The sequence below is a fragment of the Phyllobates terribilis genome, unplaced genomic scaffold, assembly GCF_046119375.1.
Source record: "Phyllobates terribilis strain yellow unplaced genomic scaffold, ASM4611937v1 Scaffold_1__5_contigs__length_1240528914, whole genome shotgun sequence".
In the NCBI taxonomy this organism is placed as follows: domain Eukaryota; kingdom Metazoa; phylum Chordata; class Amphibia; order Anura; family Dendrobatidae; genus Phyllobates; species Phyllobates terribilis.
The window spans coordinates 277,155,525-277,181,172 of NW_027362761.1; the positions used below are offsets into that span (position 1 = coordinate 277,155,525).

The 25,648-nt window shown below is 39.0% G+C and overlaps 1 protein-coding gene across 3 annotated transcripts in view; it reads left to right on the plus strand.

Moving 5' to 3' along the window:
• The window catches only part of MYO18B (myosin XVIIIB), a 1,187,635-nt gene that overhangs the window by 34,093 nt on the left and 1,127,894 nt on the right, over positions 1-25,648 (plus strand). For 2 of the 3 annotated variants that reach the window (XM_073672938.1, XM_073672946.1), the window contains exons 2-4: positions 15,120-15,236; positions 19,452-19,594; positions 20,824-20,856. In XM_073672938.1, coding sequence (XP_073529039.1) covers positions 15,200-15,236; positions 19,452-19,594; positions 20,824-20,856 — 213 coding nt within the window. In that variant the 5' untranslated portion in view covers positions 15,120-15,199. The remainder of the gene's footprint in view (positions 1-15,119; positions 15,237-19,451; positions 19,595-20,823; positions 20,857-25,648) is intronic. The other variant, XM_073672953.1, reaches the window with a different exon arrangement.

A 25,648-nucleotide genomic window follows, 5' to 3' on the forward strand; every position in this document is an offset into this window, starting at 1 on the left:
CACATCCAGAACGACCTGATCTATAAAACTGTCTAACTAGTTAACCCCTTCAGTGAACACCGTAAAAAATAAAAAAATAAAAAACATGGCAAAATAGTATGCTTTTTCATCATACCGCCGAATAATAAGTGGAATAAAAGGTGATCAAAAAAACAAATGTAAATAAAACTGATATAGCTGAAAACAACATCTTGTCCCGAAAAAAACAAGCTCTCCATCAGTAGAGAAATAAAAATGTTATAGCTCTCAGAATATAGCGATGCAAAAACAATTGTTTTTTCTATAAAATAGTTTTTTTTGTGTAAAAGAAGCAAAACATAAAAAAAAAATATCTAAATGTGGAATCACTGTAATCGTACTGACCCGAAGAATAACGCTGCCGTATCACTTTTACCCCACGGTGAACGACATAGACAAAACCGCACAAAAAACAAATCCTGATTTTTGTTCATTCTGCCTCCCAAAAATCTGAATAGAAAGAGATAAAAAAATATTATGTGTCTGACAATGAAAATGTCAACTCATCCAACAAAAATAAGCCCTCACATGACTCTAGCAGCAGAAATATAGAAAAATTATAACTCTCAAATTATGGCAATGCAAAAAGTTTATTTTTGTATAAAAAGCGTTTTTTAGAGTGTGAGAGAAGCCAAACATAAAAATAATAGAATAAATCTGGTATCGCTGTAATCGCACCGACCGGGAGAATAACGTCGTCTAATCACTTATACCGAACAAGGAATGGCCTAAAAAATAAATAAAACTAATTCTTCACCTGCTGTTAATTTGTTCATTCTGCCTCCCAAAGATTGCAGTAAGGCTTCACGCACATTTATCCTGCGCTCTGCGCTGAGCGCTTACACCCGGTTCTCCGTGGAAATCTCTGAAATATGTGATTCAGACGGAACCCCGGGTGAAGATTCCCTATAATGAGGCAGATGGAGTCACCTTGGAGGTTGTATGGCCTATAATCCGGAGGTGTCCGTCTTTTTAGGCGTGCATAAAAGCACGGTCGTCCACGGTTTTTGCACATCTAAAAAGGACAACACTGAACACAGGCCAGAGTCCAGAGTAATGCTGCTGCCTCATTATAGTGAATGGATCCCTTGGGGGTTTCATATGAATCATGTCTTTCAGCCATTTAGATGGAAACCCCAATGCAATTGCTCAGCATAGAGAGCCGTAGAAATGTGATCCCAAATGTTATGTAAAATGTTCCCAATAAAAGCTTCAACTCAATCCACAAAAAAATACAAGAACCCCACTCAGTTCCATTATCTGTCAATGGAAATATAGGGGTCTTCCATGTTACTGGTAGCACAAAGGCTCTGGAAAAGCGTTATGGTTCCCCCCAAAAAAGAATAAAATCCAGCAGATTCTGCACTCCCAAATCCTAATGCCCCCTTCTCCTGAAGGTGTGCCTAAACCACATTTAGTGTCCATATGTTTGGCATTTCTGTAGCGATACGAGCCTGCTTAATTTGCGGGGTGTGTGCGTCCAGAAGCAAGAGCTAGGCACAATATATGGGCACAATTCACTCAGCACTACAAGGTACTGGGCACTACAATAGCAGATTTGCAATTTTCACAAAGCAACATTCATTGCAACTTAATTCTGAAAAACACCCATTGAGTCAAAATCGTCACTACACCTGTAGATAAATTCTCAGAGTGCATTTTCCAAAATGGGGTTACTTGAGGGGGACTCTGCTCTTATAGCACCTAGTGGCTCTGTATATGGAGTCTGCAAACTATTCTAAGAAAATTTGTTCTCCAAGAGCCAAATAGCACTCCGTCCCTCCCAAGTCTCGCCGTGTGGCTAAGCAGTACTGTACAGCTATATATGGGGTATTACCATGTTCAGCTGAAATTGTGTGACAAATTTTGGTGCCATATTTACCTATTTTCCCTTGTAAAAATGTAAAATCTGGGGCTAAAACTAAATTTTTTTGGGTAAAAATGTAATTATTTTTCCTGCACCACCCAATGGTAAAAAATTCTGTGACACACCTGTGGTGTCAATAAGATCACTGTGCCCCTAGATGAAATAATTGGGAGGTGTAGTTTGTAAAATGGGGTTAATTATGGGGGGGGTTCTGCTGTTCTGGGACCTCAGGGGCTCTGCCAATGTGACATGGCACCCACAAACAATAACAGGAAAATCTGCACTCCAATATGGTGCTCCTTCAAACTTGAGCTTTGCACTTTGCCTCAAAAGTAGTTTTCAACCACTTATGGGGTATTGGCGTACTCAGGAGAAATTGTATAGCAAATTGTACTATTCATTTTCTCCTATTACTCCTTTTGAAAATTACAAACTTGGGGCAACATTTTAGTGGAAAAAATGGTAATATTTCATTTACTCAGCCCAAAGTTATACAATTCTGTGAATCGTCTGAGGGTTAAAAATACTCACTACTCCCCTAGATGAATTACTCAAGAGGTATAGATTCCAAAATGGGGTCACTTGTGGGGGTTTCTGCTGTTTTTGCATGTCAGGGGCTCTTCAAATGTGACATAGCATCCACAACATATTCCAGCCAAAATAGCGCATCTTCCCTTCCGTGCCATGCCATGCACCCAAACAGTAGTTTTCTACCACATATGTGGTATTGGTCTATTCAGTAGAATTTGCACAACAAATTGTATGGTCCATTTTCTCCTGTTACCTTTGTGAAAATAAAAAAATTTGGGGGCTAAAGCAACATTTTTGTAGAAGAAATTATATTTTTTTATTTTCATGGCTCACCGTTATAAAATTCTGTGAAGCACCTGTGGTTCAAGGTGATCACCACACCTCTATATAAATTTCTTGCGGGGTGTAGTTTCCAAAATGGGGTCACATTTTTGGTGTTTCCACTGTTTAGAAAAATCTGCAAACATGACATGGCATCCGCTATCTATTCCAGCTAATTTTGAGTTACAAAGTCAAATGATGCTCCTTCCATTCTGAGCCCTGCTGTGCATCCAAACAGTAATTTCCCCCCTCATATGGGGTATCTGTGTACTCAGGAGAAATTGCACAACAAATTTTATGGTCCATTTTCTCCTGTTGTTCTTGTGAAAATGCAAAATTTTAGGCTAAAGTAACATTTCTGTGGTAAAAAGTTACATTTCCATTTTTTCCTTCCATATTGCTTTAATTCCTGTGATGCACCGGAAGGGTTAATAAACTTCTTGAATGTTAGGTGTGCAGTTTTTAAAACAGTGTCACTTATCACATAGGACCCTCAAAGTCACTTCAAAAGTGATATGGTACCTAAAGCAATTGCGAAATTTTTGCCAAAATTTTGATATTTTCACAAATAAATGCAAAAATATCATCCTAAATTTACCACTAACATGAAGTACAATATGTCACGAAAAAACAATCTCAGAATCACTGAGACACGTTTAAGCGTTCCAGAGTTATTACCACATGAAGTGGCACTGGTTAGAATTGAAAAAATTGGCCTAGTCAGGGAGGTGAAAACAGGTTCTGGCGCAAAAGGTTTACGAGGTGCACACTACTTAGTGAATAAGGCGTAACTTACAACTGATGAGCTCCTCCAACAGAAATTTTACTCTAGTCAGGAACTGGAGTACATTTCTGGAGTAATTTATGAAAGTAAAGTAGGGTAAATTTTGCTGAATTGGATACATGGGTTTTGCCACGCCTGACCCAGATCCGCCCACTTTGGCCAAGCTTACCGCAACTGACCTAAAAATGGCAAAATTTTTAAACATTTCGTGCAACTTAGACCATGTTCACAAGTTCAGTATTTGATCAGTATTTTCCCTCAGTATTTGTAAGCCAAAACCAGGATTGGGTGAAAAATACAGAAGTGATACATGTGTTTCTATTATACTTTTCCTCTGATTGTTCCACTCCAGATTTTGGCTTACAAATACTGAGGTAAAATACTGACCAAATACTGAACGTGTGAACGTGGCCTTAGGGTTGCAAAAAACGTTGTGACATTTGAAAGTGTTTTACGCTAGAAAATTGGCAAAAATACCTGGATGAATTGGGCCCCTAGTAAGCAGAGAACAAGATATAATATTGTCATGATAAAAGGACAAATATCTATAGAAAAAACAATAATACAAAGCTGATAATCAAAAACATGAAAATATAAGGAGCAAACATGAACAGTATGTTGTGTTATACTATATTTGCTTACTAAATACCCCTATTGTGGGGCTGATTTTCCAAATATAGGGCAATGCTAAAGTAACTAATATCAGACGTTAATTAAAACAATGGTAAAATGATAAAGAATAAATAACAAGAATGTGAGTAGACAAAATCCTCTCCAACAGCTAGTCACCTTAGGACACACGTGTCAAACTCTGGCCCATGGGACAAATCTGGCCCGCAGGCTGGTTCTTTTTGGCCCTTGACACCAGAACCACAACCCCTATATGGGGCCATTATTCTGTATGGATGACTATGTGGGGCCCATTATTCTGTATGGAGGACTGTGTGGGGCCCATTATTCTGTATGGAGGACTATGTGGGGCCCATTATACTATAGGGAGGGCTATGTGGGGCCCATTATTCTGTATGGAGGACTATGTGGGGCCCATTATTCTGTATGAGGGACTTTTTGGGGCCCATTATTCTGTATGGAGGACTATGTGGGGCCATTATTCTGTATGGAGGACTATGGGGGGCCCATTATTCTATATGGAGGGCTATGTGGGGCCCATTATTCTGTATGGAGGACTATCTGGGGCCCATTATTCTGTATCAAGGACAATGTGCGGCCCAGTATACTGTATGGAGGACTATGTGGGGCCATTATTCTGTATGGAGGGCTGTGTGGGGCCCATTATTCTGTATCGAGGACTATGTGCGGCCCAGTATACTGTATGGAGGACTATGTGCGGCCCAGTATACTGTATGGAGGACTATGTGGGGCCATTATTCTGTATGGAGGACTATGGGGGGCCCATTATTCTGTATGGAGGGCTATGTGGGGCCCATTATTCTGTATGGAGGACTATGTGGGGCCCATTATTCTGTATCGAGGACTATGTGTGGCCCAGTATACTGTATGGAGGACTATGTGGGGCCATTATTCTGTATGGAGGGCTGCGTGGGGCCCATTATTCTGTATCGAGGACTATGTGCGGCCCAGTATACTGTATGGAGGACTAAGTGGGGCCATTGTACTTTATACTGGTTGGTCTGCGACTTTGTCAAAGTTTTTCATTTTGGCCCTCTGTGTGTTTGAGTTTGACATCCCTGCCTTAGGGTCATAAGTCACGCTATATGTAGGATATCAAAGATAACCATACCTTCACAACATAGGCATTGGTATCCTTAAAATCACTTTTTATAGCCAATAAATGATTTGTTTATGTATAAGTAGGCTTTGCTGTTAAAATGTACCTTTTATCCCTCCCAGGTTATGATACATTAGGAATCGAATGAAGACATTCCAGTTATGTTATGTTTTTGACGCGCCCCCTGGGACATATTCCTTTTTGAGGGGAATACCCGGCACCGGATCAGATGGGGGGGTTGTAGTCTCCGAGCGGCTGTGACCCGGCCCGTGCCCAGGGCGTCAAGCTCAGTGTTATGTGGCAGTCCTACAGATGTTATTAAGAGTTCTTTTGTGTCGACTACGCCACCCGTTGTGATGCGGTCACTGTGGCCGCCGCTGCAGCAGGGTCCGCTGAGGCTGATGGTGGGTGCGCAGCTTGGTGGGATAACCCCCAACGGGAGGGGTATAGCCTCAGAGGGGACAGGCGCAGAGGATGGGGGTTGTGGTGGTGTAGTGCAGACGGCAGTGAAGACAGAGTCGGGTTGTGCAGTTAAGGGTGTTTACTTACTGCAGATGTTGTACTGGTCACTCCAGCTGCTAGTGACCACCCGAGCCGTGCTGCGTCCACCAGGTCCTGGATCCAGCCAACCCCCAAACAAGTCCGGAGCGTGGCCCTGAGCTCTCTTTCTGTCCCGTTCTCTGGCCGTCCCCACCAGTAATCCACCTAGGTCCAGCTCCCTCGGGCCTTCTGTTGGGACACCCTTGACCCTGGGTTCCCTGACCCTTCATGTGGTGTGCCTTCGGGGTGGATGTGATGGGTGACCGTGGCAGACGCTGCCCACGGTCTCCGGTCTCTGGCTGGGGAATGTTTTTACCCCCACCAGCTTGGGTTCCGGTACCCTGATGCCGACTCTTCACCCGGTGCTTTTAGTTGGGATCTCAGAGTCCTTCTCTTCTGTGCTCTGGGTCTCTCTCTTTTCTCCTCTCTCACTCTGGGTCTTGGTCTTTCTTCTCCCCTCTCCTGACTTGTTCTCTGCAGCTGATCCTCTCTGCATCTGATCCTCTGCATCTGACCCTGATCTTAGTTGGTGCCCACCTTATATACACCCTCTATGTGTGAGCTCAGGTGACCAGCACCCAATGAGCTCCTATCTTTACCCAGGCTGCTCCCCCTATCTGCCCCTACACTACATGGGATGTACCACCCCCCTCCCACTCCAGCCAGGAACAGACTCGGTCGTACCTGCACATTTCTAAGTGGGAGTACCGTCGGTCTGCTCCTCGGAAATGGGATGTATGTAGTGCATGCAGCCTACCGAGCTCAGTTCCACACTCCATCCTTACCCGGGAGTGGAATATCACACCTCTGGCTTGAGGTGCAATACCCCTGTAGCAGCCGAATCCTCAGGGTGCTACATTTTTCATATTTGAAGAATAACTGCAATTTAAATTATTTTTTCATAAATCAATAGTGCAAGTGGAGATAAGAAACATTGCGATATATCTTATCAGATAAATCTGCTTCATTCTCCAGGACTGATCTTTTACTCTCAGTTCACAGGTAAAATCTGTGCACAGTGTGTAGAGATTTTCATTTACTAAGATAGGACATGAAAGTTGCTGCCCATAAACTTCTTGAAGAGGGGAATGGGTAAAGGAGAAGGAGCTAGAAAGTAGTCACAGACATTTTGCTGCAAGTACTCCTGAAATGTAAGTTACACTTTAAGCCTCTCAAAAATGAAGAATTTGATATCTGAATGAATGAAAAAAATAACAAAAACTAAAGATTTACATTTATCTAAAAAAAATATACCATCTTGAGAAATCTTTTGTTGAACCACCATGACAGAAATGGGCTTGTTGGAAAATGGTATGTGGCAGCCATCTCATGTTAACTTTTGAAAATGTTGGTTTTCCTTTCATCAATGTGTAATTTGGATGTGCAGTAGAGGGACATTTTGTCAGTGTGAAGAGTAATATTTTTTTCCCATAATAATTTCTGTATATTACATTGGATGTTTTGTAATTCTTAAGGGAAAGATACTGGTAGTGTGTATTATTTCCCAAAATAATTTCTTTAATATACATTGGATGTTTTGCAGTGATACTGGTAGTGGGCAGGTCAGGTATAGCTCATTAGCTAATTTGTTCATTATGAGTTTTATTGCAGAAAGGGAATAAAAATAATTACTATGTTATTGTCTTGGCTTTTGGAAATTAATTTAAATTAAGCTACATAAATATAGCTAGAAGTATTTAGATGATTTATCACTGATCTACAAATAGTCGCCGAGAAACTTTGGACTGCACCAAAGTGGTGCTCAGCATACATTTCCAGCAGCAGTCCAACTCAAGGTGTGAGGAAATAAAACAGTGGAAGGTGGATTTCACCGCACTTTAATAATGTCAAAAGGGCAAGACAAACATAACAGTGGGTGCATTTATATGGTCTTCAATTAATCCTGGTCATAAGGGGTTATCCAGGACTTTTGTATTTTTTTTTCTTATGGGGCTAAGAAATTACCGGCAAGTAGTGGCTAACTACTTGCTTGTTCTGCTATGCAATAATCTCGCAGCTCAGGTGGCAATTCTCCGGCTTCCTTTGACTTTAAGTCTTCCAGAGTTCTGTTAACAGGGAGTCACTGCCGATGTCATCCTGATTGACAGCTAGATCCCCGTAGTTAGGAAATAAGGAGCCGGCTGTCAATCATCATGACATCAGCAGCGATGCCCATCAACAAAGCAAAGCAGAAATGAAGTAGCTTCTCTGACATCACAAGTAGAAGGAGGATCACTGGCAGGAGCGGTCCATAAATGAAGGATAAAGTATGACAAGCTAAGATATTAATAGTTGGACTAAAGTGCCTATCTATCCACATTAATAGTACATTCATAGTTTACTTCTGTATTGGATTGTTTGATTTTCTCCCTTAAAGAAGCACTCCTCCCATCAATTTTTTATCCTCTTAATATATTGCAATCAACATATTATATAGCACTGGGTACTTACAATTGCTGATTTTGCCCTTCTACCCAGTTAATTCTTCTCTTTTTTCTTCTCTATGTAGAAACAAGAAGTCTTTTTTCCCTGCAGAAATCATTCCCATCTTCAATTCCTGACACAGCTGCTCCACTCCTCCCCCTGCCAGAGACTTTTGCAGTTACTCATGAGTCATACAGGGAAATTGACTTGCTATTTCCACATACTGTAGAGCTTAAAAGGATTCAGCTAGTCAGTTTTTAATCACGTGGAAAACAGAAGAATTCACTGGGTAGAAGGGCAAAATGAGCATCAATCATTAGTACACTGTTATATAATACGTTGATTGCAATATATTAAGAGGGTAAGGCTGCGTGCCCACTATGCGTTTTTCAAGCGTTTTTGCTGCGGAATTTCCGCAGCGAAAATGCTTACAAAACGCTTGGTAATACGTGCCCCATGGTCCCCAATGATAATCCGCATGTGCTGTGCACATACTGCGGAAATTTCCACTGCGGGTTATCATTGCGGAACAATACGCAACACGTCCATTTATTAAGACCGGGGGCCATCAGAAGGTCAGTATAATCTTTATTTTTTATTTTTTACCATTCTTATTCTTTTTTTTAACTATTACTTGGTCACACTATATAAATCCATGCCGGTTGCATGGATTTATATAGTGTAACCAAGTTGTCAAGCACTTTCCAAGTGACACTAAAATCGCCTGGAAAGTGCTTGACACCCGCATGCGGAAATGCAAGTGAAGAATGCTTGGCAAGCGCTTCTACCAGGCGGGAAAAACGCATGTAAAATCCGCATCCTGCCAGGGAGAAGCGGAAAAAATATGCAGCATTTCTGCATCGTGGGCGCATAGCCTAACAACTTTTATGGGAGGAGTGCTTCTTTAAATTCCTAACTGGAAAGCTCTTGTTCTCACAATTAAGCTTCCAGAAGGATGAATAAAATCAAATGGTAGTGAATATAAGGGCCACCAGGATAATTGCTGATGACTTAGAACCTCAGCAACTTTTTGTAAGAGAAGGACTAGTTTGCAGATAGTTGTTTTACAATTTGCAGATTTGTAGCTGAAGCCTGCTGAATCTCCATTTCAAAGTTTAAGGCAAAAGTGGGACATGGACACTGTTTCAGGGTGGACCATACATATTGACCAAACTAAAACCCTATCAATTAAGGGCAGATTAGAACACTTTACATGTGGTCGATGTGTAAATATGAAGCGTCATTAGATATATCAAAGGGGACATTACTAGTGAAAACAAGTGAGAAGTCAGCCTTTCTTGTCTTTTTTAAGATAATTATATACAGTAATGTTATATTATAACCAGTATTAGTTTTCTAAGTATAATTCTAAAGAGATGGAAAGCATGACAGGTGTACCTTGTATCATTAAACTCTGTAACAAGCTTATCTTACAAGCATGGCTGAAATTTTCCCTTACACTGGTCTTGTTGGCTGAGTTTTGGCTTCTGAGTCTGGAGATATCTAAGGTGAATTCAATCCCTAAATATAAAGAATACATTACGAGTACAACTGGAAGCCGTTAGCTAATGATTAGCTGAGGCGACTATTTGGCAGACTTCATTGTAAGGAGGGCAGGATTTAGTGTCAGGCAGGATTAAAGAAGGTCACAGAAAGCCCTTAAAGATAGCCCTATGTCTCACCATCGTGTTCGCTAGTAGTGTCCTATAGAGTATTTATGTAAGACTTTGGCTTATTAAACTGTATGGTTGATTCTAAAATGTGGAAATTGCGTTTGAAATATATTGATATATGATATATTAATAGTATATTGGTTGTTTTATAATAGATTCAGAGCAAAATGCATTCAAATAAGGTATATAATGTACCTAGTGTCACAACTGGAATTTTGTGATAATTTTTTAAGAGAAATGGTGGCCTTAGTGCTTATAATGACTGGTTAAGAGCCCATTTAGAAAAGTTGACTGCAACCTTTAAACAACTGCATATCAAGTCGATGGGTGGTTGTTTAATGGCTTGTTTAGCCAGGCTTTCGAGAATTCTAGGTGCACAGAATGATCATTAGTACACTAATTCTGTGGGCAGAGAATATTATCACTATTAGCAGCACATTCCCAGGACAATCTGCTGCTTAGAATGATGATTTTGTTTGTTCATTCTGAGGTTTGAATAATAAGTAGCTTGGGAACAAGTAGAGTTAAAAAACAGGAGTTGTTGCTGCTGACTGTGAGTCTATAGACCTGAGTACGTCATTTTGAAGCATTTGTTTTGTGCAGTTTTGTACAGTCTGTGTTATAATTACTTTTTTAACTACTGACACAATTTAAAACACTTTCATCCTATAGGTTGTGTGTGCCTTGTGCCTATTTAAGAGGGGAAGAGTTAATTATCTTCAGGTGCTTAAATTAGACAAGAGGACTCAGTCTGAGCCCTGTTCATTCTGAAGCTTGATCAAAAAGTAGCTTGCTGAAGCACTGCAATATGTAGCACAAGTGATCGGATGATAACAGCTTCAAGTCTCCTAAGGGGACTATTGAAGTCAGTAAAAAAAAGTTTTAAAAATTATTAAAAAAGAATAAAAAACACAAAAGTTCAAATCACCTCCCTTTTGGCCCATTGAAAATAAAACAGTGAAAAAAAAATACACATATTTGGTATCGTTGCATTCAGAAATGTCCGATCTATCAAAATATAAAATCAATCCGATCGGTAAACAGTGCAATGAGAAAGAAAATCAAAACACCAGAATTACTTTTTTTTTGGGTTATCGCAACATTGCAATAAAATGACGATCAAAACATCATATCTACCCCAAATGATATCAATAAAAATGTAAGCTCGGAGCACAAAAAATAAGCCCTCACCCAGGCCCAGATCTCGAAAAATGGAGACACTACGGGATTCGGAAAATGGCAACAGAAGTGAAATTTTTTTCTCTTTCAAATTTTGGAATCTTTTTTTCACCACTTAAATAAAAAAACGTATACATGTTTGGTATCTGCGTACTTGTACTGACCTGGAGAATCACATTTCCGGGTCAATTTTACCATATAGTGAACATGCTAAATGTAAAACCCAAAAAACATTTGCAGTTGTTTTGCAATTTCACCACAGTTGGAATTTTTTTTCCAATTTTCCAGTACACTATATGGTAAAATCAATGGTATCATTCAAAAGTACAACTCATCCCGCAAAAAGCAAGCCCTCATACGACTATATTTACGCAAAAATAAAAAAGTTATGGCTTGTGGAAGGAGGGGAAAAAAAAATGATAGAGCAAAAAACGTAAAATCGCAAGGTGATGAAGGGGTTAAATTAGACTAAAGAACTCAGTCCGAACTTTGCTCATTCTCAGACTTGATCAAAAAGTGGCTTGGGAACAAGGGGAGTTAAAAAATAAGAGTTGAAAAAAAGGAGTTCAAGGGTCTGACTCCCTACCTTTTATTATTATTATTTTTTTATTTGTATAGATAATGGATAGCAGAATTTGAGGTTTCCTTCAATGCACAGTTTGCCAAATGTATACACAACTGCAATTGCAGCTGCAGCAGGAGCTCCAGGGTGAATAGCACTATGGCAGATGTAAGCATGCTGCTTACTTGGAAACTCATATTAGAGATCTGGAGTAGCAAAATACAACACTGAGGGCAATTCACAATCTTCATAGTAGCATACTGCTCACTGAGCAAACAAATGGAATAGACATGGAAGGTGCAGAAGTGGGTCAGGAGGAACAGGCTTAAAGGAGGGTCAGGAGTGGGTCAGGAGGAACTACTGGCTTAAAGTAGTAGGGGGAGTAGAAAGGGGTTTAAGAAGAGGAAGACTACTCCTTCCTTTTTTAGTCCACTTCCAAGCAAAATTGAATGATGATGGAAGAGTGTCACTTAGAGACCACCCCAACATCACTGAGGAGTTGGAGAGTCAGCTACATATTTGGATGTCATGAACTGCACAGACTGGTAAAGTAGTGATTATGGGAGATTTTAACTCCCATATATTGAGTGGGGTTCAGCTTCATCTGAAAGTGGAGAAAATTCCTCAGCTTATTGCAGGATAACTTTATGGGCCAGTTAATGGAAGAACTGACAAGAAGTGATGTTCTGTAGGCTCTGGTCCTTTCTAACAATTCTCACCTTGTTGGAAATGTCACTATTGTTGAAAACCTTGGTACCAGTGATCACAATATAATTAAATGTTTGCTTGTACTGTAAAAGACATACTTAGAAGGGGCCACTTCACTGCTTAGTACTGATCTGTGATTGTACTCCAGAATGATTTCAAAGTTTTCACAGACTAATCCAACTGGAGTAATATTACTCCAATTGGATTAGTCTGTGAAAACGTTGATACTTAGAAGGGGCGAGTAAAAAATATAGGGGGTGAATCATCAAAGCTTTTTTGTAAAATTATTGGTGAAAAAAGCTGTGAAAAGTTGCAAATTTTGCCCAACACAAGGTTGTGCAACAAAAATGCAACTTTTGGAGTTTTGACACCATTCTTGCCCAGCGGTCAAAAAGTGGGTGGAGCTGGAGCAGGATGGGGCATGACGTGGCTTGGTGACCATGGCCCATCAAATTCATGACTAGCTGCGACATTCGCTATGCCAAAAATCTTACTCCAACAGAGAATAAGGTTTGTATCGAGGCACACACGGAGGCACACGGCCCTACTCGCCTTTCCTGATTCATTGAGGCATGTACCTTAATGAATTAGAAGCATCTGCTCCAACATGCCCCCTCATCAAGACTGGAAAAAATCACCGGTTGTGATGAATCGGTGCCGTAATTTTAAAAAGGCCAATTTTCCCAGGTTGAAGGCTGCACTTCAGGATATGGATAAATTGAAGTACTGTAGATCTATACTGAACAGTAGGCAACAAGTATAGTCGACAAAAATGTATCCCCACATGGCTTACACCTATGGTTTAATTAGAATAACTTGTAGGGTTCAACTGTAAAACTTTTAAACCTATTTAAAACTATAAAGAACGGAATAGAATTTGCAAAAAAAAAAAAGTAATCAAAACAGCTAAAGGAGAGAAAGACAAATCCCACAAAATTCTTTCAAAATATAAATACAGAAAAAAAAAACAAGGTCCACATAGGTGGCTACCCTAAATAATGGTAGTGTGGAGTTGATCACTGAGGATAAAAAGAAGACAAAATCACTTCTTATTCTTTAGCTTTGTATACACTAAAGAAGAGAGTAATATGTCATCGTATATAGTCAGTTGGTTAATTGTAAATATGTTCAAGGAAAGTTTCAGAAAATCAATGTAAAATAAGCTTCAGGCCAAGATGGGCTTTATCCAAGAGTTGGGAGCTCAGCTCAGTTTATTGCTGTGCCCATATAAATGATTTTTAGAGACTCTAGTGAGTGGTACTGTGCCAAGTGACTGGCACCAAGCTAATGCGGTGCCCATTTTCTAAATACACTCCAGGTCTTTTCCCAGATAATTATAGACCAATTAGCCTAAAATTCATTGTAGGAAAATTGTATGAGTGGCTTGTAAAAGATTATACACAAGAGTGTGTGGTAGAAAAAATATTATCAGTGGTAGCACAGTTTTACTGAGGACAGAAGTTGTCAAACTTTTTATAAAGAAATGAGTAAAAACCTGAACAGAAGGTATCTGCGGATATAATGTTTTTGGACAATGGAAAGGCATTTGAAATTGTCCCAGACACCCAATGGTTAAATTAAGGTCTTTTCTTTTTTGTCTTGTGGTATTCTTTGAGGTTTTTGCACCAAATTCTTCAAAATGGCTCATTAATTTTACTGACAATAAAAACATACTCTTTAAGCCACTTTTTTGGTATTTTTGCCTGTTTTTCATTTGCCCCTTATTCGTCTTTCACAGAAGTTTTTGGCTTATTCATCAATGGCAACTTTATAAAAAGTCACACAATTTTTGTGTATTTGCATTTCAGTTCCCCCCCTGGAGTGATTTTATATATGCCTGTATTTTTGTGCAAATATTGTGAGATTTTAACAAAACATTACTTTTTGTGCTAAAAGACGCAAAAAGGTTAAAGGCAAAAATAAAGTGCATTTTTTACTTCGTGCAAAATTATTGAACCACGTGAACTATTTTGAAGAAATTGGTGCAAAAACACGAATATTAAAAGACAAAAAAAGGAAATTGTCATAAATCCCTCAAATGATGAATTGAACCCTTTATTTTTTTCTCCTTTTTGCACCTTTTTTTGAGCAAAAAGTTGCATGTCCTGCTAAAATTTTGCAAAATGCGCAAAAAAATTCCAGGCACACATATAACCACTTTGGAGTGGAGGGGAACTTAAGTGCATTTGCACAAAAAATGTCTGAATTTATAAAAAGTCGCAATTGATGAATTTAGCTTAAACCATCTGGAAAACCGAAACTCAATATCTTTAGTATACCATGCTATATACAGTATATTATATTGTAACATTAATGTAAATCACTTGTAGGAAATTATCTAACATTTTATATTTCCACAAGTCCAGTCCTAGATATCTAGGACATCAAAACCGAAGGGGAGGCTTAACAAGTCAGATTGTTGGCTCTATCCTGGATCGACAAAAAATTGCAAGGGGGGGAGTCATAGAAGGTGCTCACACATTGTAGACCTGTCTTTGGTCATTCCAAAGTTAATGGATCACAACTAGCCATGTAATTTTGATTTTGAATGAACCAATCTTATTAATACAATTGGAGTTCTGCTTTGTTGTTTACATCAGATATTATCCATTTTTTTATATATATATATATTTGTTCGCCAGCTGCAAAGTAAATGATTTTATACTAGGGTATATAAAATGGAATTTTCATTATTCATGTTTACTAATTAACCATTTCTCTTCTCTTGTTTCCCTCCATATCACTTCATCCTGTTTGTCCAGTGTTGATTGAAGCCTAATGTTTCACTTGCCTTGACTCCTCACTCCTGAAGCAACAAGCCACCTCCAGACACTGTAACAGCATGGCTATCTCCTCACGCCTTGCACTGTGGGAACAGAAGGAAAGTCTCACTTCTCTAGCACAAAACCCATTACCCTTAACCTGCACGTTTAGATTATTGTATTTTCATTTTATGTATAGGATAATATAGGTCTACTCAGTAGTGTAACTTCAAGCTCTTGAGATTCTATTAAAAATCTTCAACAGCGCCCCCAACTATCACACAGGTCGTTTACCCCTTCCGGACAAAGTGATTCTTCATTTTTGTTACATTTTTTTCTTCCCCTTCTTCCAAGAGCAATAACTTTTTTTTTTCTGACATAGTTCATATGCGGGCTTTTTTTGTGTGGTATAAACTGTAGTTTAGAATTACACCATTTATTTCACCATAAAATATATTGAAAAACTGGGAAAAAAATCCATGTTGGATGGAATAAGGTAAAAAATGTAATGAATTCCTCCATTGTTTTTTGGATTTTGTTTTCACGATCTTTACACAGAAAATCACAGTTTCCTTACCAACTCAGCCTGTGGCTAAGCTTCATTGGAGTACCAAAATGGCAGCCATGGGAGCCTTCAACAGACTCCTGTTTGCCATAGCAATCAAGCGATGCCCCTGCAACTCCTCCATTTAAATGGCAATATCAGAGATTGACCGCAGCATTAAATGGTTAACATCAGTGTTCAGAGCTCAGCTCTGCACACTGCTGCCAGGGACAGCTGCCGGTTATGTAACCACGTGTGTATGGAGCTTGGCTCCTGAGCTCTCTCCACACTTGCGGACTCCAGCACTGACTTATACATATACAATTTTGTGCTAGGATGTTATTAGTATTAGTGTTTGCATATGGGGCTAAGGAACCTTATGGACCCCCCTTAGGCTCCAGGACCCTAGTGTGACTTCAATCTCTGCACCCACTATAGTTACGCTTCTAGCCCTATCAGTAATGATTGTAATAAGAGCACCAACCTACATCAGCATTTAACCCTATAAGATACTAGAATATAATGTGACAATTCTTTATCACATAACCTTCTCAGCATGAAGTACCCTTTCCAATGGTAAAAACTAATCATTTTGTTATCATAGAAATATAAATTGTCGCTAAAGTGGTTGTCCCAAAAAGTTCCACAAGATAGGGAATAAATGTCTGATTGCTCGGGACCTGATCACTGTGACTCTCACTATTACTAAAGCATGGCACTTGAGCCCACCATTCCTCCTCATTGCATGTCTCCAGTGAGGAGGACTTTGAATGGAGAAGAGATTGAACATGAGAGCTGCCACTTCATTCAATGTCTATGTTGCCAACAGAAACAGACACGTATTGTACTTGTTGTTCTCTGGCAGATGTGTAGACTTTGCATGGAATGGCAGGGTGCATGCTCCACCTCTGCTTAATTCATAGTACTCCTCACTGTTGTGTTCCATCTGACATGGGGCCTGTCAGAACAATCCTGTAAACATATGAATGTCAGTGGAGCTCACCTAAATTGGTGGTTTCTAATGAGTTTGATATGAATGACTAGCTTAACATTTTCTAATCATCATCTGCTTATTTATGTAATGACATTTCAAAGTAATATACTTCCATACATTGAAGTTACTAGTCATTGCATGTTGTATTTACCAGGGTATTGCATGTGCATTAAGCTCCCCAAACACTATACATCATCCCTCCCATACACAGGAGTGCTCATACTGCTGAGCACTCATATGTTCTGTATGACAAAGCCGCTGCCAGGCTTCTCTGGCTCTCAGAAATAACAAAGGGATTGGCAGTTCGAAATTGGACATGCCAGATACTTATAGGGGCATTCTCAAGTTGTCTATTGGGCAGCTCACAGCTCTACAGTCTCCTTAATTCCTGGTTTCTGGCATGGTGGGCACTCCTCATTGAGTGACAGTTCTGGGGAGTAGCAGATCTGTAATATTAGTAGAACTATAAAGCTCAGCACATGTTCTCCTGTAACACATTCAGCTATCAGTGGTTTGTTCTGAGCCTACACTCTATTGTCATTATCTATATACAGTACAGACCAAAAGTTTGGACACACCTTCTCATTTAAAGATTTTTCTGTATTTTCATGACTATGAAAATTGTACATTCACACTGAAGGCATCAAAACTATGAATTAACACATGTGGAATTATATACTTAACAAAAAAGTGTGAAACAACTGAAAGTATGTCTTATATTCTAGGTTCTTCAAAGTAGCCACCTTTTGCTTTGATGACTGCTTTGCACACTCTTGGCATTGTCTTGATGAGCTTCGAAAGAGGTAGTCACCGGAAATGGTCTTCCAACAATCTTGAAGGAGTTCCCAGAGATGCTTAGCACTTGTTGGCCCTTTTGCCTTCACTCTGTAGTCCAGCTCACCCCAAACCATCTCGATTGGGTTCAGGTCTTGTGACTGTGGAGGCCAGGTCATCTGGCGTAGCACCCCATCACTCTCCTTCTTGGTCATATAGCCCTTACACAGCCTGGAGGTGTGTTTGGAGTCATTGTCCTGTTGAAAAATAAATGATGGTCCAACTAAACGCAAACCGGATGGAATAGCATGCCGCTGCAAGATGCTGTGGTAGCCATGCTGGTTCAGTATGCCTTCAATTTTGAATAAATCCCCAACAGTGTCACCAGCAAAGCACCCCCACACCATCACACCTCCTCCTCCATGCTTCACGGTGGGAACCAGGCATGTAGAGTCCATCCGTTCACCTTTTCTGCGTCGCACAAAGACACGGTGGTTGGAACCAAAGATCTCAAATTTGGACTCATCAGACCAAAGCACAGATTTTCACTGGTCTAATGTCCATTCCTTGTGTTCTTTAGCCCAAAGCAGTCATCAAAGCAAAAGGTGGCTACTTTGAAGAACCTAGAATATAAGACATATGTTCAGTTGTTTCACACTTTTTTGTTAAGTATATAATTCTGTCTGTTTGTCTGTAACGGAAATCCCGCGTCGCTGATTGGTCATGCCAGCGACCAATCAGCGACAGGCACAGTCCGGCCGCGAATTGGCGCTGGATTTGAACCACGCTTCGCTGATTGGTCGCGCCCGGCCGCGACCAATCAGCGATATTGGCGCGGCTACTTTAAATTAGCCCCCCAATGTATCCCCCTAATGAATTTCATAAATACCTCATGTTGCCAATACTGCCTGTGCGCGGTGCTATCGCTGACCGCGCACAGGCAGCACGTGACCCCTGGCTGCAGCCGGCTCTTGCTTCCGCTTACGTCACGACTATTTGCGGCTGCAGCCATGGGTTTCCTGTTCCGCGTTCCACGGTGAGTGACGGGTTGTGGGCGGGGTTATTCCCCATCGCGTCACACCCGGCATCCACTGCGCGCTCTCTTAATGAATGGGCGCGTGGTGGATGCCGAGTGTGACGCGATGGGGGATAACCTCGCCCACAACCTGTCACTCACCATGGAATGCGGAACAGGAGACCCCTGGCTGCAGCCGCAAATAGTCGTGACGTAAGCGGAAGCAAGAGGCTGCTACAGCCGGGGGTCACGTGCTGCCTGTGCGCGGTCAGCGATAGCGCCGCGCACAGGCAGTATTAGCAAAATGAGGTATTTATGAAATTCATTAAGGGCCCCGGGGGGATACATTTGGGGGTTAATTTAAAGTAGTGGACAACCCCTTTAAATCCCGCTTCGCTAGAATACCTGATGCGTTAGAATCGGGCCACCATCTAGTATTTATATATTTAAGCAGAAATAACAAGTACGTGGCTCTGGACAGTGAGAGCCATGATTAGGAGGCCTGATCTGAAAGAAGCCGATCTTGGAGGCTGGTGACTTTGTAAAATTTATAATAGCAGAAGAACTGAGAGGGAGACGGAGGGTGGTGAACAGATAACTGCTGAATAGAAATCAATGAATAGAAATCAATGGGCTGGGCAGAACTGACTGGTATGTTAGGAGTTAACCCCTCTCCTGGAATGTATAAGTGCACTATACTGTGGACAGGCACAAGTGGCTGAGTTCCATGGAAATGAGCTGTACACTACAAAAGATAAAAGCTCTCACTGCAAGAAAATGAGAGCCAGTAGAAAAAGTCACTTACAAACTTGTTTATTTTTATGCTGTCTAATTAACTAAATCAATTTAAAAACTTGAGAATACCCCTTTAACTCCACTGACAAATATCTGTCTGGGACACCCATATGCAATCAACCTTAGTCTGATCTGTATGGAGGGCTTTAGTCATTTCAGCAACAAGTTTTACTAAATGAAATGTAGTGATACTTTTTTTTTAACTTATATAGATCAAGGAAGAAGACAAGGGTCCAACACCTACATCTCCCCCACCTCTATTTTCATCCATTCCTGGTGGGTTCATAAAACAGCTTGTTCGGGAGACTGAAAAAGAAGCAAAAGAAAAAGTTAAAGAATTGAAGGAGAAGACTGTAAGTGCAAAACATAGAGTACATGTCAACCAGATGAGTTTTTATGACAATAAATGCTACATTTTAACACATTTCATATGCTGAATTTTGTTATATTATTTAGTACTGTCCACTAGAAATAATGACAAGGTAAAAGCAAATTTTAGAAAATGAAGAAAAAATAAAGTAGTGAGGAAAGACACATTATACAAAGATCTATTATACAGTCATGGCCAAAAGTATTGACACCCTAGAAATTGTTCCAGAAAATTGAGTATTTCTCCCAGAAAATCATTGCAATTGCACATGTTTTGTTATACACATGTTTATTTCCTTTGTGTGTATTGGAACAACACAAAAGAAAACAAAGAAAAAAGGAAAATTGGACATAATTTCACACAAACCCCCCAAAAATGGGCCGGACAAAATTGTTAGCACCTTTCCAAAGTTGTGGGTAAACAACTTTGTTTCAAGCAAGTGATGCTTGTTCAAACTCACCAGATGTGGGCAATATGAAAATCACACCTGAAACCAGATAAAAAGGGGAGAAGTTGATTCAATCTTTGCATTGTGTGCTTGTGTGGGGCACACTAAGCATGGAGAACAGAAAGAGAAGAGAGGACTTGAGGACCAAAATTTTTGAAAAATATCAAAAATCTCAATTTTACAAGTCCATCTCCAGAAATCTTTGTTTCTTTGTCCAGGGCGTGCAGCATAATCAAGAAGTTTACAACCGATGCCACTGTAGCTAATCTCCCTGCATGTGGACGATTGAGAAAAATTGATGAAAGGCTGCAACTCAGGATAGTCCGGATGGTGAATAAGCAGCCCCAATCAAGCTAAAAAAATTCAAGCTGTCCTGCAGGCTCAGGCTCAGGTGTCAGTGCAAACTATCCATTGACACTGGAATGAAATGAAATGCTATGGCAGGAGACCCAGGAAGACCCCACTGCTTACACAGACATAAAAAAGCTAGAATGGTGTTGGCCAAAATGTACATGAGTAATCCAAAATCCTTCTGGGAAAGTGTCTTGTGGACAGATGAGACCAAGATAGAGCTTTCTCTATCTGAATGTGCTACTTTTTCTTCTGAAATTGATTGAAAGCTTTTAGATTTGTGTATTGAACTGTTTTTTTTATTCCTCTCCACTTTGTGTTTTGAAATTATATTTATTTTCATTTATTCTTCTTTTCTGTGAGTAGTATTGTATTCAATTACTACATTAACGGATATTACTGATTATTCATAGGTGAAACAAGATCTGCCACCTGATAATTTAAAGGTAAAAAATGTTAAAGTTAATATTGTCTTGATGAGATGATCGCTTAAAATTAAATACTGTTAATATTACTAAAGGTCTGATGTTTTTTCCCAGAAACAGTGCCTAATCTGCGGATAGTCTGTGTCTGCTGTTAGAGTTCAGTTTTTGACATTTTGATTATCAGCTGCAATACTAGACCTGTAATTCAAAAATATGGAAAGAACTTCTTGTGTAAATCTGAGGATCTTGTATCAATACCAGATCGGGCACTGCCGACCTGGGGGGATAGTGCATAGCAGGCACAGCATTGGAGAGGGTGTGTGAGTCCACTAGAGACGCTGCAACTCCAACCGCTGGTTCATAGGCATATAGTGCTGGAACTGGAATAAACGTTTGGGAATCAGAAAAAAATTGATAAAGTAGATAAAGAGTTTATTTTATTGTATTACACATTCCGGAGTTGATCCAACTTCTTCCTCCGATACATTAAAACCAGATATCACCTTTGACCTTTAAAAGGGTCAGTGATGATGTTACAATTAGCATCACACATGATAAGCAGCAATAAATGAATTTAATAGCAATTATTTTCAATTAAAACATATCTAAAAAATGACTAATAGTAATGACCACCAAATTGTAACTCCTTCTAGTAGTTAAATTATACTACAATTGTATTAAATTACTAATTTATGTAGTAATATATGTAAATAAAAACAAAATGAGGAAGAAAAAACACTAGGAAAAAAATACCTCTTTAAAAAATAAAAAAAATTCTAAGGATAAAAAAAGAAAAAAAACTTGAGACGAGTTTATTGGACTTCTTATTAGGGAAATTGAATCAATCTTATCTTGTATTTTTGATACTTTCATTCAGTCCTTCAGGTGCCAAAGTTGCAAGTTTGAATACGATTTCCTGTTTATTAATATTTGGAAACAATTTAGAATATTCTCAGGTATTTGTTTAAGTATTCCATTGGGAATCCAATAAACTCTTTTCAAGTTTTCTCTTTTTCTTTTTTTTTTCTTGGTGTTTTTTTATTTCCCATTTTATTTTATGTATCCATACCTTAATATAACTACTATAAGGAGTTACAGTTTGGTGGCGATTACTATTATTAATTTTTTAGATATGGTTTAAATTAACTAATCGCTGTTAAATTAATTTACTGTTGCTTATCATGTGTGATACTGATTGTGACATCATCACTGACCCTATTAAAGATGAGAGGTGATATCATGTTTTAATGTATCGGAGGAAGGAGTTGGATCAACTCCAAAACACATAATAAATAAAAAAATTCTTTATCTACCTAACTTTGGACATCCTTCACCCACAAGAAGGGCCCAGAATATGCCGCAATTTTTTTCTGATTCTCAAACATCCAATACCAGACCTGGCCAAGTGGGATGCTGTTTCTGGAAAAAGCATAGACTTATTCTAATCCTGGACAATATCTTTAGAAACTATATTATGGACACAAACATATAGTTGAACATGTCAATTAAAAAATGTATCTGTCATATTTAACAATAGCATGACATTGGTGTTAAATACTAATTAGCTTTATCTTTATCAAAGATTGTGATAGCACTCAACATGTTGTTTAAAATGTATAAAAGATAAGAAATATAAATTAGTTAGGATTGAGAAAATCAATCATATTAATTTATCGTTACTCACAGGGAATTCGGAATATTACAATATTTGTTGGTCAGGAAATTAGAATAGCTAGATCCTAGTGGTATCACAAAGCAGGCAGTGGAGAGAAGTTCAACTTCTGAAACAACAGGTGGCATTAGCTATGGAAAATTAGCGGATAGCACCTGTCCTTCCAGATACACTGACTGATGTCCCCAAGATCAAATCACAAACTTTTACTTGTCAACAGCTAAGCCGAATATATCTGGTCATTAAATATAAATCTCTGTGTAGAATTCTTCCCCATGAAATTAAAGTAGGTTATACACTCAATTATCTTAAATTGTTCAGACTCACAAAAAAAAAACTTTAGATTTCATCAGAATCCATTTCAAAATTAATGAAAAGAGATAAAGCATGCTATACCCAGTAGCAGCAAAAACAAGAGTGTTAGCAGGAAAAATTGCAACACTGACTCGTTTTAATGTGCATTTTTTATGCGCTTTTACTTGCATTTTTTCCCCATTGAGTTAAATGGGTGAAAAACGTTGCAGAAATGGTGAAAGAATTGACTTGCTGCAAATTTGACTGTTCAAATCTGCTAGGAAAAAATAAGTTGCATGTGCATGAGATATCAAAAGTCACATTTACTTTGCTGGTACTGAAAAATGCAGTGCGTTTTATCCTTAAAAAAAGTGCCCAAAAATGCGACAAAAATGCACCTTGTGAACAAGCCCTACATACATGAGCACTATGAGGATTAAATACACGAGCACTCTAGCATGCAATGTGTAGGGAGAATTTGCAACAAATCCACATAAAACACTACATATTATTTGTTAAATCTGTAGTGTATATTATCTCTTAGATTTAGACGTACTAAAAGGTCACATACAAGTGTATAAGGAGTTATGCTGCTTATTATAATGTCTGCAAGAATATCTATGAACAGAACAGATTCACTAAAACTGTGTAAAGTTTAGCCAGTGTAAAGTTAGACTAGATAGTAGACAGTCTTAAAAGTTGCCAAATGTATGACAGTGGCTCATGCTGTTTGATTAATTGGTTCACCTTTACACACTATTCTCCCACTTTACGCCAAATATTAGTTGGCTACTTCAAGCCAGTAATGTGTCCCCACATTTTAGCATAGGGTATTGTATTTAAGAACACACCCTTTCATCACCGCCTCAATCCTCTCTCCTTTTCAATTAGGTCATGCCCCTTGTTGAGCGACTTGGGAAACATTGTCCAATACACATAATAAATGTGGCAATTTTGCAACTTAATAAATTTTCCCCATTGTTAATAATTGTACATCATCAAACATAGGTCGCAGGATTGTTAGCGTATTCTATAGATACAGTGGGGAAAAAAGTATTTAGTCAGCCACCAATTGTGCAAGTTCTCCCACTTAAAAAGATGAGGGAGGCCTGTAATTGAGATCATAGGTAGACCTCAACTATGAGAGACAAAATGAGAAAACAAATCCTGAAAATCACATTGTCTGATTTGGAAAGAAATTTTTTTCAAATTTTGGTGGAAAATAAGTATTTGGTCACCTACAAACAAGCACCTACAAACGGTGTCCAACACTTCTAGCCTTTTGCACTCCGGGCCAGGCCAGACTTCCCCTGACTAATGGGTAAGGTCATTTACTTATGAGCATTTCAGCAGTATTTGGGACGCAATTTCTATAACTAGATAAAAGATAAATTACTAATATCCATTATATAAATTTCTACTTGTGTTATATTGCTCCCTATCTTAGACTTGCTGGTCATCTGATGACCAAACTTTTGGTCATTTAGACCTGTACCCGGAATGTCTATTGTAGTACTATTCTGTCCATCATGTTTATTTCTATGTGGTTTTTAAATCAATTTTTTCAATAAAAACTTACATATTTTTAAAAAATACTCCTTTATTTCTCCTGTTTGATATACAATTATTTGTTGGAGTACATAGCTATATACCATATGCACTAATGATCTATGAGGATCCTATTCAGATTAATTAATTATGCCCATTGGACTTTTTCTAATTACAATGGTACACGCTTAGTTGTAACATCATTGAATAGAAATGTTCTTGAGGCAGAGATTTTAACAGGATCAACTGAAGGTGATAAAGTATTTATACCAAGAATTGATTTATGTCCATCAGAAACAGAACTACCATTTAAATTGAAAAGACAACAATTTCCAGTAAAACTGTCTTTTGCAATGACAATTAATAAGTCTCAAGGACAAACACTTGAACGAGTCGGCATTTATTTGCCTGAGCCCGTGTTTGGACATGGCCAATTATATGTGGCGTTTTCAAGAGTTCGTAGGAGAGCAGATGTAAGGGTGAAGGTATTGGATACCCTCACACAAGGAAGATTGATCAAAAATTGTGACAAAGTATTCACTCGGAACGTTGTGTACCAAAAGGTACTTTAACGTCGAAATAGAGAATTTAGCCTGCAGTGGCTGAAAAAAACGCCAGTGGCTGAAAAAAATGCCAGAGGGGCAGCATACAGAGAGATTTCCACGTGATCTGCCCTTGGCAATTCACTTTTTGAATTGGCGAACGTCTCTGTAATCTTCTAAATTTTATTTTTGTTTTCTGTAACGCCATTTACTAATTTATTAATTATGACAACTCTGTTGTTTATAGTGTAAAAAGGCTGAAAGTAAATAGACATGAGTAATTTGAGTTAGTTTTTATTATGTAGAGCACACTTTTCGAAACGTATTTGTTTCGGAACTCGGGCTGCTAGTTATTTAATATAAATAATTCTGGTCATGGCAGGATCCATGATTGTTTTCTACTCAATATAGGGTATGAAAAAACTTTCTGATCACTGGGAGTTCAGAACCCTGAGAACGCCCACCACTTCATTCATTATCTAAGGGACTACTGGAGAAAGCTGTGTACAGCACTTAGCAATTTCCAGCAGTCCCATTGACAATGAATAATGCAGAAACAACCCAAAACATAGCAAACCTGACCGGAGACCACGAGATCAATAAGGTATCTCCTTTTCTGATAATATGATATTTTGGAAAACCCCTTTAAAAAGAACCTATCATTTGCCATAAATATGTAATTTTTTTTAACCCGCTCCTGAATCTGGAGTTATTCGTTTCGTTCCCGCTCCTCTCTATTCCTGAGATATGGCTCAAC